This window comes from Typopeltis vanoorti, chromosome 21, assembly GCF_054136105.1.
Source record: "Typopeltis vanoorti isolate ZY-2024b chromosome 21, IOZ_Tvanoo_1.0, whole genome shotgun sequence".
In the NCBI taxonomy this organism is placed as follows: Eukaryota; Metazoa; Arthropoda; class Arachnida; order Uropygi; family Thelyphonidae; genus Typopeltis; species Typopeltis vanoorti.
This window is the reverse complement of record NC_143569.1, coordinates 79519547-79533350: the sequence shown is the minus strand read 5'-3', so window position 1 is coordinate 79533350 and position 13804 is coordinate 79519547. Positions and strand designations below refer to the sequence as shown.

General features: G+C 34.9%; 1 protein-coding gene across 1 annotated transcript; it reads left to right on the top strand.

Annotated features, from left to right (window-relative positions):
* The first annotated feature begins 6862 nt into the window (after positions 1-6862).
* LOC150095023 (ras GTPase-activating-like protein IQGAP1) lies at positions 6863-12050 on the top strand. Its single transcript, XM_090411177.1, has one exon. The coding sequence runs from the start codon at positions 6863-6865 to the stop codon at positions 11807-11809; it is 4947 nt and encodes a 1648-aa protein (XP_090267303.1). The 3' UTR covers positions 11810-12050.
* Positions 12051-13804: the final 1754 nt, after the last annotated feature.

Here is a 13804-nt window from a genome sequence, read left to right as displayed (position 1 = left end):
AACTAGGGAGCCGGTCGAAGAAAGGCTTAGAAAAGGTTCCTCCAGTCGGCGACTAGACTTGAACTAAAGTCTAACTTCGAACGACCATGCGCAGAGGACGCAAGCGCCACTTCCACTGAGCTACACAAGCTTGTAAATGGTTATTTTTCTTTATATAACTTTTTGTTTTTGGAAATTTGAAATGTTGGATTTATTCGATTTTATTTGATTGTTCCAAATCTATCATGTTATATAATATTCTTCTGTTATCAACTCAATTCTAGATTCTCGCCCTCTCCAATCTCTCTCTCTGTAACATCTCTATCACAACTCCAGACACAGACTGGTCTATACTTCATAATCTTCATCCTAATACTGCTCTGTGAAAACGGAATGTTCATTCAATTTATTTGGGACTCGTCATATCGAAGGATTCTTATTAAACTCCTATATATCAACGCATCAACTATTCTCAGCCCATTACCATTTTCTGTTGTTTGTTTTATTGATTATAGCTTCTATAATGGTTGAAAATTCTACATGGTAGAACTTTGAAACAGAGTCATGGCTGCAGTTAAGTTACAGGAACATCTTTAATATGCACAATAACGCTCGAAATCAAATCTTAAGAGGGTGAGACATCAAGTCTCACCATTTTAATTAACATCCGTACTTAATTCTTCAGATTCTTCTTAATTAATTCATCTCCTGCTAACTCACTTATCTTCAGTCTGTATCAACCATCGCCTCTAAACTCAAGCTCTCGCTATGTTTCATTGTGCAGATGAAATCTATTGATGAGTTGCTCATTAAATATGTTGACTACATCCTCTGTGGCTTATCAGCTTGTCATTCTCTACAAATATTCATTGCATCTTACTTATCACATATTGAAAGATTTCTCTAGGATTTTTCTTTGACTGACTGGATAATTGTTGCTCATGTGCACTCTGGATATCCTTATCAATTAAATCATCTCCTCATTTTTCTCTTTATGCACTTTATGCAAGTATGGTAACATTAATTGGAAGGAGGAGAGGACACATGGAAGAAAGGAAATGGATTTTTTAAAGTTACTAACCGATAATTACCTGAGACAGGATGTAATGAATATACTAGGGGTTCGAGAGTGCTCTATCTAGTAATTGCATCTCCGAATATGTAAAAAAAAATCAGCTAAAGCCTTTTTATTCCCGTATATAGGGAGTAGGCGAGGCCGTTTCAGTCCTATCTAACTTTTGGAGACTGAGTGGGCAGTTCAATCTCCACTAGTACCCAATCAGAGATAGCTGGCCCAAGGTTATCACTAATTAAGTGGCACGCAGTGAAGAGAGACGGCTCAACAAGTGAGTGCAGCCATCTCGTTGTCCCTAACCCTAACATCGGTATTTAATGTCTGAAATAATGTGGATTCTACGGTTGATTTTCATGAGTTTACGGGACGAAAAACCCGGGTTTCTGTGAGAAAAATCCCGCTTGCCAGAGGTTGATTAACTCGGAACCGGTCGAAAAATTTTGACAGGATCCCGAGAAAAATTTCTTATAGTCGCCGACTAGATTTGAAACCAAGAAATCTTCCTTCGTGAAGTCCAGCGCCGTGGTGTGCAAACGCTACATCCACTGAGCTACACAGGCTCACTCTCAGCATTTGTCTATAACGAATATGATCACTTTGCCACCAATTGGTGAGAGTGATCATATGGGCTTGACCTCGGAGGTGGTTATATGTGTGGAATTTTCAGGTATGTGGAATTGCTGGGCTGGTAAGTATGAAATGCTTAGGAGATTGCTTAGATCAGTGCCATGGCATGTAAAACTGCAAGGGATGGTGATAGTGCGTGGGAAGTGGTAAAGGAGTGTATGAGTGAGGTAATGGTAGACTGCATACCTAAAGTCAGGAGAGTAAATCCAGTGAGAATTAAATGGATGAATAACACCACTGGAGCTGCAAAAAAAGAAACAATTGTGGAGGGAATTTAAGGAGAAAGGTGACCTGCAGGCACACAATTAGTACAAGGCAGACCAGAAGGGTAACTAGTGTGGTAAGAAAAGTAAAAGCAGATTATGAAAGGAAGTTAGCAAAACAGGCTAAAGTAAATACCAAACAGTTCTTTCGATATGCTGCAAGTAATAGAAAAAAATGTATATGGCAGAATGATTTTAAGGAATGCCAATAGTAGGAAGGTAACTGAATCAGTTGAAATAACAGAATTACTGAGTGAACACTTTGTAAGAGTATATTATTCAGACGATGATATTGCAGGAATTAGGGAACCGATGGATTATACGGAAAGTGAGGTGAATGCGACAGAGATGTAGCATATTATGGATTCTTAATGTAAATACATCTGTGGGATTGGATGGTAAACCAACTCGAGTCTTACTTGAAGCGGCGAAGGAATTGTTCAATCTACGTCTCAGCTCTGAGTTAGTGCTGCAGGGGTGGAAAGAGAGGAAAATAATTCCATTGCATAAAGGAGACTCCAAGACTGCTGTTGCAAATTACAGTCCGATCAGCATATCAGGAGTCATTGTCAAAGTATTGGAGAAATTGATCAAGAGCAAAATTCAGGAATGGATAGATCGAAATGGGATACTCTTTGGAGGTGGCATGGTTCTATGAAGAGTAACTAATACCACAGTAACTTGCTCAGGTTTTATAATAATAGTAGAGTGACGGCTGAATTGGATAAGAGTAGTGGGTTTATAGTGATACTGCTGGACTTTGCAAAGGCCTTTGACAGGATACCGCATGGAATTTTAGTCAGTAAACTGCAGCACTTGGAGATGGATATAGGGTTGGCAAAATGGATAGGAGGGTTACTTTATTTTGCGTTTCACTAAGAAGAATACATGCATATGCTACCAACACCCACCCACCCACCCACCCACACACACACATAAAAACCACATAAAAGACAACAAAATGCATAAAAGAATACAATAGTGTGAAGTGACACTGTAGTCTTATATACATATAAAAATATACAAATAAGCATAAAATTAAAATTGAATGTCTAAGTTCGACAACCAGTCAACAGCATCAGTGGAAACTGTTATAAAGTCGGATACTGGTCCCGTGAAGGCTCTGTGAGGATAGTCAAATGCGATATGTTGTATAGTTTGGTTATCCTCACCACACTCACAAGATGAGTTTGGTCTTATTCTTCAAGTAAATAAGGAAGCTCCGCGCCTACCATGGTTGGTCCGAACTCTATTTAGGGAAGTTCATATTTTTTGAGGTAGATCGAATCCTGAAGGAGGGGATGTTTGGGTTAAAGACAGTCTGCCAGGTTACCTGGGCTTTGGTAGTCCATTCGGTATGCCATGCTATTTTTGCATCATAACCCTCAGTGATATTTTAATAGGCGGGTGTCTTGACTTAAGCTTGTACGATGTAAAGCTGTCAATATCAGAGAATAGGAGGGTATTTAATGGAGAGATATCAGAGAGTAGTTTATTCAGGAGTAGAGTTCAAAAGAAGGCCCGTGACTAGTGGTGTGCTGCAGGGTTCTGTTCTTGGACCACTGCTATTTAATTTGTTCATTAATGATATAGGAAAGGATCTGAGAGGAACTGTTCAGTTATTTGCTGATGATGAAAAGTTGGGTAGAGCAATAGTTAATGCACATGATGCTAAAATTTTGCAGGATAATTTGGATAGATTGGTAGACTGGACTAAGGAGAACGGATGCCAGTTTAATGCGGCAAAGTGTAATGTTTTGCATTTTGGAGTGAAAAGATTATCAGCAGTAGAACATTAGTGGAATCGTACTCCATGAAATTGATGAAACCAGATACTTAGGAGTTTTAGTGGATAGGGAGTTAAAGTATAGGTGGCACGAGCCTTGATAAGACTCCATCTTGACAACTGTTTGCAGACTGGGTGGTATGGTTTCTTGGTGATGGGGAGGAGGTAGAGAGGATCCAGAGCCAAGTGACCAAGATTGTAGCTGGACTACAGAATGTATGTTACGAGAACAAGTTGATGAATAAGTTGATTAGCGTCTCATTAGCGCAATTGGAAGAACGGCGGTACGTTGCGCCCTAAGTTCGATTCCCGTAGTGACGGGAAGAATCTTTATATGGACTTTTTCAATTGAAGGCGAGTTAGCTGATCTCATACGGAAATAGCAGGGTTTATTCTCCCGGAAAGTCGGGTTTTTCATCCCACATACAGACAAATCGGCCCTTCAGAACACACGCAATTTACAGACAAAAAATACTAGCAGCTTTCGTGGTGGTTGTGGGCGGAAAATGGCATTAGTGTAGATGATTGGTAGTAGAGGTTCGGTATAGTAGTGGAGACGGGGAGTTGTACAGTGGGTGTCCTCCCATGATGAGTCTTCGGACTCCATGGAGGTGTCACGAATAATAATTTGTGGGTTACAGAAACTGGTTAATAGGCGGAAAAGGGGTGATATGATTGAGACATTCAAATTACTCAGGGATTTTTACAAGATTAATTCAGAGGAAATTTTTCAGAAGTGTGGTGGTGGCAGAACCAGGGACCATCCATGGAAACTCAGCAAGAGTGTAGTTAGTGAGAGTATTAGAACTGGGTTTTTTTACTTGGAGAGTGATGAATGAGTGAAATAAGATGCCAGAGTCTGTTGTGGGTACTATGACTGTAAATGAGTTCAAAGCAAAGTATTATAGATACTATGCAAATGCTGAATAGTTTTTGACATGATGTTTAGGGCCTCCCTCGATGAGTCTAAAGATTACTTGGAGTTGTCCGTAATAATAACAGCAACAACAGTTATTATTATTATTATTATTATTATTCACTTTATGCTCTTTCATAATTTCTTCTTCCTCCAGCCATATGCATAATTTGGCTATTCCTGCATTTTATACCTTGCTTATTCGATCCCTTAGCTTTAGAATGCATTGCGACACTGCTGCTGTTACATAGCTCTTGAATAGCACGTTAACAATATTTGCCTCCTTGCTGCCTATCTCTAATTTCAATGCTATTGCCAAACTCTCTGATCAGCTTTTCATAATCCCACCATTGAAATTCTGTATATATATATATCATTTCCTCACAGATGTCTCCATACGGCTGGCTTCCAGCTATGTGTTCACTTCGTAGTCACTCTCACTAACTGCAGCGTGATTCAATACTCATTCCCAATAACATCCTATGAGATGTAAAATGCAGGACTCTCTATTCTTCGATTCCTTTTGTTATATACTGCCTAAGGTAACTGTTTTTTTACAAACTTAAGATATTAATTTTCCTTATTTCTATACGCCATCTCTTCATTCCAGTCTACATTACCATAATTAAAATTACCCACAATGATCGCCCTTCTCTTGTTCACTAAATTAATCTGTCTATAAATTTCTTTGTCATTACCTTATATATTCCTAACCTAGAGCAAAATCCAACTCAGTATCTCATCCTGTCTCTATCTCACACTATGCTGCTTCAGAACCGCTACCATTTCCTCTTTCACATATCCACCTTTAGGAGGCATCATCCATCTGATATCTTCAACAGCAATCTCTCTTCTTGCCCCTCCTGTTCTCACGAAAAAACATCGTACTCTTCCATTCCCATTAGCGTCATAATATCGTCTTCATCCATCCATGTTTCACTTACTGTGTTTTTAAATTAAGGGGGTATTAAATCCCACATTATTTCAAAGCCAGATAAGAAACTCAAAGATAGGAATCAAAGAGTTTCATGCCGAATATAGCAAACTATAAAAGTTTCGGCGGATTGTAGCGTAAGCTAAAGCACATAGTTCAACTAGGGCAATTCGCACCTCTTAAAATTAGCATCTTAAGTATTTTCCATAATGTAAAACACATCTCCTAGGAGATGTGCATTACGGTAAATACTAAGAATAGTGATCAGAACTTTACACCTTTGCTACGAGTTGCCCTAGTGTTTAACTATGGCAACTCGTAGCTTTAACTACGCTACAATCGCCGAAACTTTTAGAGTTTGCTATATTCGGCATGAAACTCTTTGATTCCTATCTTTGAGTTTCTTATTTGGCTTTGAAATAATGTGTGATTTAATATCCTCTTAATTTAAATAATGTTTACATCGCCGAAGTGAAGCCTATTGGCTCTTTATCTTTATATTTAAGTAAAACATATTAATTCATTTTGTGGGTCTATTACCAGTCATATTCATATTATATTATATTATATGTCAGCTGCAATCACTTCTCCACATCCGCATCCCCCCCCCCCCGTACCATGCTATTCACCTTTATCACCATATATCCCAATTTTTTTCCCCACGAACTCAACTGTTCCCTTTGCATCACAGATCAGCCATTTCCTTAGCTGACCAGCTTCATTCACTACTGCTTTCAGCATTCATTATCTATGCTATGCCTTCTTGTCCATCCAAACTCCCTTCTTATTTTCCTGTACAACTAATATCATTTGTTTGATTTTTTAAAATATATTTTTTTAATATTAAAAAATTATATAGACTTCTTTTATTATCGGTATGGTATAAGAATTAGGCTCTTCAGAAGGGGAGAGAACCTTCCTAATCCCCCCCCCCCTTGATTTATTAAGGTATTTCTTGGCTTACTCAACTATTGTACTATAAGAAGAAAATAGAATTTCTATTTTCACTCCTCCCTTAAGATGCATGAAAATAGTGAAAATGAAAATTATATTATTATTATTATCTATTTCTGATATAAGACCTGCCCATTCAGCATGCGCTGTTGGTCAGAATTTCGAATTTGATTGGTTTACCTTACATCTGCTCACCATTCACAGTGCGGGAAGGAAGTGTGTTTGGTTTTTGAAAACTTTAAACTCTTGTTGTCACGCGTGTATAGTATGGGATCGTGAATGTGATTGATGTAGTGTTTTGCGGAAATAGTATTTTCTTTATAACAAAATGATTTCTTCAGTTAAGTCAAATAGCATTGAAGATGAACGCGTTTCTTCAGAAGAAATGGATGAAAGACGACAAGAAAGTGTCGCGTATCAATATTTATGTCGTTTGGAAGAAGCTCGCATATGGATTCAAGCATGCCTTAAAGAAGAACTTCCACAAGCAACAGAATTGGAAGAATGGATGAGAAATGGAGTTTATCTTGCGAAATTAGGACATGTATTTGCACCTGATATTGTACCAATGAAGAAAATTTATGACAGTGATCAAGCTTTATATCAAAAACGTGGGCTTCAGTTTCGTCATACAGATAATATTAACTACTGGATTCGTGCCATGAAGGTAATTGGTTTACCCACTTATTTTCTTCCTGAAACGTTTGATCTTTATGAGAAAAAAAATATGCCTAAAGTTGTATATTGCATCCATGCACTCAGTTTGTATTTATTTAAATTAGGACGAGCTCCACAAATTCAAGATTTATATGGTAGGTTAAAGTTTACATCTGAAGAAATAGCTGTAGTTCGTAAGGAGTTTGAAAAATATGGCATAAAGATGCCAGCATTTGGTAAAATAGGAGGGATTTTAGCAAATGAGATGGGCGTCGATGAAGCTGCTTTACACGCTGCTATAATTGTTATTAATAAAGCCCTGGAAAAAGGAAACGCTGAGGAGATATTGGAGGCTTTAAAAAATCCAAACGCACATGTCACAAATATAATCGCAAATTATGCTAAAGAGTATGAAAGGATATTGAGTGAAGCAAAACAGATTAAAGCAGAAAATTCACAAAACAGGTCAATTAGTGCCGATTTTCTTTCCGATGTATATGATGAGCTCTTAACACAAGCAGAAATTCAGGGTCATATTCATCAAGTGAATACATTCTTTATTTTAGAAGATGTGGATAAAGCAGTTAATATGCATGATAGGGGGAATTTAATGAGAGTTTTAACTACTCCATATCTAGAACTAAAAGATATTAATATTAATACATCTGAATGGTATCTAAATTGTCTTTTGGAAGAAAAAAGTAAAACAAATAACAATTTGCTTATTCTAAGTAAAGATGAATTGCAGCAGATAATAAGAAAGGCTAATAACCTAGCATCTGAACATACTCAAGTTACAGATGCAGTCCTTGAAGTCAACCAAAGTCTTCAAAATTCATGTCATGCAACTATCAAAGCTCTGAAAAATCCTTTACTTCAACTCTCTCCTATTTATGACTTTGCCTCAGAGTTATACCATGAAGAATTTTCAGCCATTAGAAAGGAAAGTGGTAAAGATCTTAGTTTGGAAGACTTAAAGGGTGGAATCAAAGTACTTTCTGCATTAGTTGTCATCAATAAAGCAATAGAAAATGGTAATGTGCTGAGAATAGTTGATGCCTTAAAAAATTCTGATGCCCATATATATGGTATAAATTTACAGAATTCCAAACATTATCAACAAAGTTTAATGGAAACACTTAGAAAAAAGAACAAACTGCCTAAGTGTTCTTTTCTTACACATCTTGAAATACAAACAGTTGTTGATAATGCAAATGAGCAAGCTGAGCAAGAGAAAGTAAGATTTAAAACTGTAAAGGAAATTAATGACTACGTTTCAGTAAAAGATACAGCAAATGTTCTAAAGGCACTGACAAATTCAGTTATGTTTACATGTGTGGATTCTATGCACATTGATTTGTACATGCAAATCTTAACTAATGAACAGAAAAGAAAAATCCAGAAGGAAGAATGTAAAATTCTGTCAACTGAAGAAATTCAGCAGGCAATTAATAAAGGCAATAAAACTGCAAATCAAGCAAACAGTATGTGTATGGCTATTGCATCAGTAAATAATGCTATAGAGGATAACCATAAATCAGATCTACTTGATTCTTTGAGAAGTCCTGATATGGAATTAGAGTCTGTATTACCTCAGTGTTCATCTGAGTATTTAAACCAACTTGTAAAAGCTAAAGAGCAAAAAAGTTTTGCAGCAAACAAACAGTCAAACAAATATAACAGTGGCACATTTTCATGGTTAGAATGTGTAGTAAATGAATATCGTTATTATTTTGATCTTAAAACTTTTGAAAATAACTGGATAAAACCATCTTGTTGTACATCTGCTTTCAGTTATCTCTCCAAGGATGAAATCAGAAAAATCATTAATAATGTTAATGCCAGATATCATTATTCAAATTTATGTTCCTCATTTGAACCATACATTGTGAAGTTTCAAGCTAGAATCCGAGGTTATTTATTGAGATGCAGTGTGTTAAAAAGAGAAAAAAATTTCATTGCAAATATAGATAAAGTAATCAAAATACAAAGATGGTGGAGAGCATGTCTTCAGAAAATTTATCTGAGAACCAAGTTAAAGCACCTTTGCACTGAAATTCCAGCTGCCATAAAAATACAATCATATGTAAGAATGTGGTTTGTTCATAAAAAATATCTACAACGAAAGAAGTTTTTTCAGCAGCATGAAAATTCTGTTAGAACAATTCAGGCATACTGGAGAACTGCCAAAATGAGAGAAAAGTTTCGTCTCTTAATTCGTTCTGCAAATCCTTCCTTGTCTGCAATACAAGAATTTGTACATCTTTTAAAAATTAATGAGCAAGATTTTGCTGAAGAGCTTCAGTTGCATAAAATAAGAGGAAAAGTTGTTCAAACTATTCGCTATAATCAAGATTTAGAACAGCAAGTCAGTGACATGGATGTGAAAATTGGACTTTTGGTTCATAATCGTATAACACTTCAAGAATTAATTACTCGTGGACCTAAAGGACAACATGGAAAAAAGGATGCAACACAACTATGGGATGGACCCTGGATTCGTGGTGGTAAAGGTTTAAGAGCTTTGAGTAAGGAGAGTAGAGTCCGTCTTGAGTCCTATCAGCAGTTGTTTTATTTGCTTCAAACTGAACCCGGTTATCTTGCTAGATTAATATTTGCTATGCCAGCAAGCCATACTTCTAAATTTGTAGAGTCTGTGATTTTTAGCCTCTATAACTATGGGTCTACTCCTCGTGAAGAGTATCTTTTATTATGCTTATTCCATAGAGCCCTAGAAGAGGAAATTCAGTCTAAGGTTGAAAGTCTGTCAGATATTATTACAGGAAATCCACTTGTAATTAAGATGATTGTTGGCTTTAATAGAAATGGACATGGTCAGAAATGCCTTCAAGAACTTTTGAAACCTTTAGTAAGAGGGGTGCTAGAAGATAAATCTCTGCACATTAATACAAATCCTGTTGAAGTTTATAAGGTTTGGGTTAATGAAATGGAATCAACTACAGGAGAATTTAGTGGTTATCCTTATGATGTCACTTTTGAAGAAGCATTTCAGCATGAAGAAGTAAGACGACGACTTGACCTAGCTGTTAAGAGTTTAAAAGAAAAATCCGAACTGTTTTGCAATACTATTGTGAACTCCATTGATAAGATACCATATGGTATGTTATATATATCAAAAGTTCTAAAAAATGCATTATCAAAAAAATTTCCTCTGGCTCCTCAAAAAGAGATTTTGAGAGTAATTGGAAATTTATTATATTATCGATACATTAATTCTGCAATTGCTGCTCCAGATGCTTTTGGTATAATTGAACTTTGGGATGATGAAGGTTTAACAAATGAACAGAGGAGAAATCTTGGCTCAATTGCAAAGGTATTACAGTTTGCAGCTTCTGGAAAAGGCTTTGGACAAGATGCTAGTCACCTGACTTGCCTGAATTTGTTTTTGAAGGACTGCCATGAAAAGTTTAAGGCCTTTTTTATCCAAGCTATTTCAGTAGAAGAACCAGAATTTTACTTTAATATTGATACTTATTCAGAAGCAACCTTATTGATTCAACCAACAGTTTACCTTAAAGTTCAAGAACTAAGAGATATTCATCAGTTACTTCTTGAATATGAGGATGAGGTTGCACCTGCTCCTACAGATAAACTCCATGAAATATTAGAAGATTTAGGCACTCCCCCAACTATAAATAGTCTGGCTGGAGAGTGTGAAGAACCAACGGCATTGGCTCGTATTGCACAAACAGAAGTGTGTCTTACCCTATCCAGCAGGTTTCAGGTAACCAAAAATGAGGCTTCTGACCTGGACCAACTTTATGTCAAAGTAAAACTGATGGTTGTAGATTTACTGCTCTATCTGTCACCCAAAAATACTCTTTTAGAAATCTTAAACACTAAGCCAACAAAACAAGAAGAAGCAGACTTTCAAGCACATCATCATAGTAGTCAGTTGAATATGTCTTCTGCATCCTTTATTAACAGATCAATTAGTGTTGAAAAATATTCATCATTGGTAGCCTTACAGAAAGCACTATATCACAATCTCAATGTTCTGGAGTTAGCAAGTTATGTATCGAGTAATAATGGCTATCAGGATATCTTAAATGCTATTGCCAAAGATATACGCAATCGTCATAGTTACAGACAGTTACGTCAGAAGGAATTAAAAAAATTAAAAAATACTCAAAGGCAATTGGATCTGAAAAGCTCATATTATGAAGAAAAATTAGATTATTATAACCAATATGTTAAGACTTGTTTAGAAAACTTAGATAGTGGAAAAAGAAAAATTTGTAAGAGACCTTTCTTAGGAAAGGTAAAAGTGGTTAAAGAATTAAAATCAAAGACAGTATTAAAATATTCAGGAACAAAACTGCAGGAAAAGGGTATCTTGGTAGAAATTGCTGATCTTGATTGTGTGCAGCTAAAGAATGTTTCCTTTGAAATAATGCCATTGGAAGAAGTAGGTACTTTTGCCATTACTGCAAAATTCATGGGAGTTGTTATGGAGAAGGTTGAAGTGGACATCCAAGATTTGTTGCAACTGCAATACGAAGGAACTGCTGTTATTGATATGTTTGACCGAGTGAAAGTCAATGTTAATTTTTTACTTTTTCTTCTAAATAGCAAGTTTTATGGAAAAGGCAAATAATAGTGTACATGATAATCTTGAAAATATCTTTTGGAGCCATCAGCTGCAGGTTCAGCTTCTGTGCTCTCCATGGTTGTATTCTGAAAGTTGTGATTCTCATTCCCAATAACATATTTACTTTCAAACTTATGATACAGATATTCAATAAATGTGTACTGTTTGTGAAGGCGCTTGATTTTTATTTTTTTACCCTCTAAAGGAATCTCATCTGCAGGAGTAATAGTGTGAATTTCCTGCTTTGTTTTATGATTTGCTTTCAGAATTTTAATTTCAAGATATAAATTATTGCATTGTGTATCAAAAAAAGTATGGTTGAGTCATAGGGATCAATAATATATATATATATATATATATATATATATATTTTTTTTTTTTTTTTTGCTGGTAGTCAGCATTCAAAAAATAATATATATCTGAAATTTTGGTGAAAGTGAATATTGCTGAAATGCCATCATGCTTTAGTATTTAGTATTTTTTCCACTGACACTGATGCCAAGTTTGTATTCAGAACTTTTTATTGATTGTTGATTGTGAATATTGGAGTTTAAATTTTATATTTTATTTTTTTAAACAACAGTAGTTATTTGAAACCAGTGACAGCCTCTTAATTAAAACAAATTCTGAATTTTCCCAATCAGTTTGTGTGATTTTTAAGCCCCAACCAGACTGTAATTTACATTTTTAAATTTTTATTTTTAAAGTATTCTTCAATAATATTTCTTATCTCATTGTAAGGCAATGTGATGTAGTTTATTTTTGACTTTTCTACTAAATCCTTTTCTGTGGAATTATTGTTTTTAACCATATATAATTATGAATATGAAAGTTAACTAAAGTTAAATATTCGAAATTAAATTCTAAAATCCATTTCTGCCATTCCTACACAATTGCCCATCATTTTTTTTTCTTATTTAAAATTTAATATATATATATAGTTACATTAAAGCTCTATGTGAATATAATGACTTTGTCATACTTCTTTAATATGTGAACGATCTGAATTTTTCTTGTATAATTATGTGCTTTTATTTTGAAATATTTCTTATTCTTAATTTTTGAAAAGATATTTTAATATGAATGTGAAGGAACGTGATTCCATAGTCTAGTCCATAGTATAAATAATTATTGAGTACTTTGTTGTTGTCTGTAATTTCAGTGTTGTAATTTGATTCATATTGCAAATGCTAAGTTTTACCAGAAAACTAACCTTTTGTTATACATTTTAGTATCCAGGGGGAAAAAAAAAAACATCAAGAATGTTTGACTTTCTTGATATTTACATTGACACATTAAATTTAAAAATGGTTAAATACATCAAATGAAAAGCAGTTGTTTCATGTCATAAAGATCTTTTTCTCACTAAGAAAAGATCTTTATGATGTAAAAGTGGTTAAGATACAACATAAAGTTTGTTTCATTTAATCTTTGATAAAGATATCCCAGGCTTGTAAAGACAATGAATTATCCTTCATCAAAGTAACATCTTAAAATGGCAGTTTCTTCTGTACAATTTGTCATTGATCACTAGTCTGGAGCTGTATCTCATATTTTGCCAAAGTTGATTTCAAAACACAAAAGAGAATGGTATCTCTAAACCATTACGATAGAGCAAGTATCTTTGCACTCCATATATGCTGAACAATAATTGTATAAAAGTCATTAAGTGAGGAAAATTGAAACCTATATGCAGTCTCCTATGATATGCTTATTATAAATATTAAACTGTGAATATTAAAACAGCGTGAAGTTGAAACTTATGACTGTTTCATGATATATTATGATTTAGATATCTCAATAGATACTATAGTTGAATCTCATTCCTTGTCTTAAATTTTTCATTAGTGACATTTGCATGTTGGCATATCAATATTGCATAAACTTATCATATTAACAAGTGTTTTTTTTTAGAAAACGTTTTCTGTTTTGAGAGGGGCTGCTTTACATTTCCAGCATAATTATATATTTCATCTCATTTATTATTATTACATAACACCT

What these genes read in the sequence shown, in the direction of transcription:
- LOC150095023 (XM_090411177.1), top strand. Translation starts at nt 6,863, where the DNA reads ATGATTTCTTCAGTTAAGTCAAATAGCATTGAAGATGAACGCGTTTCT.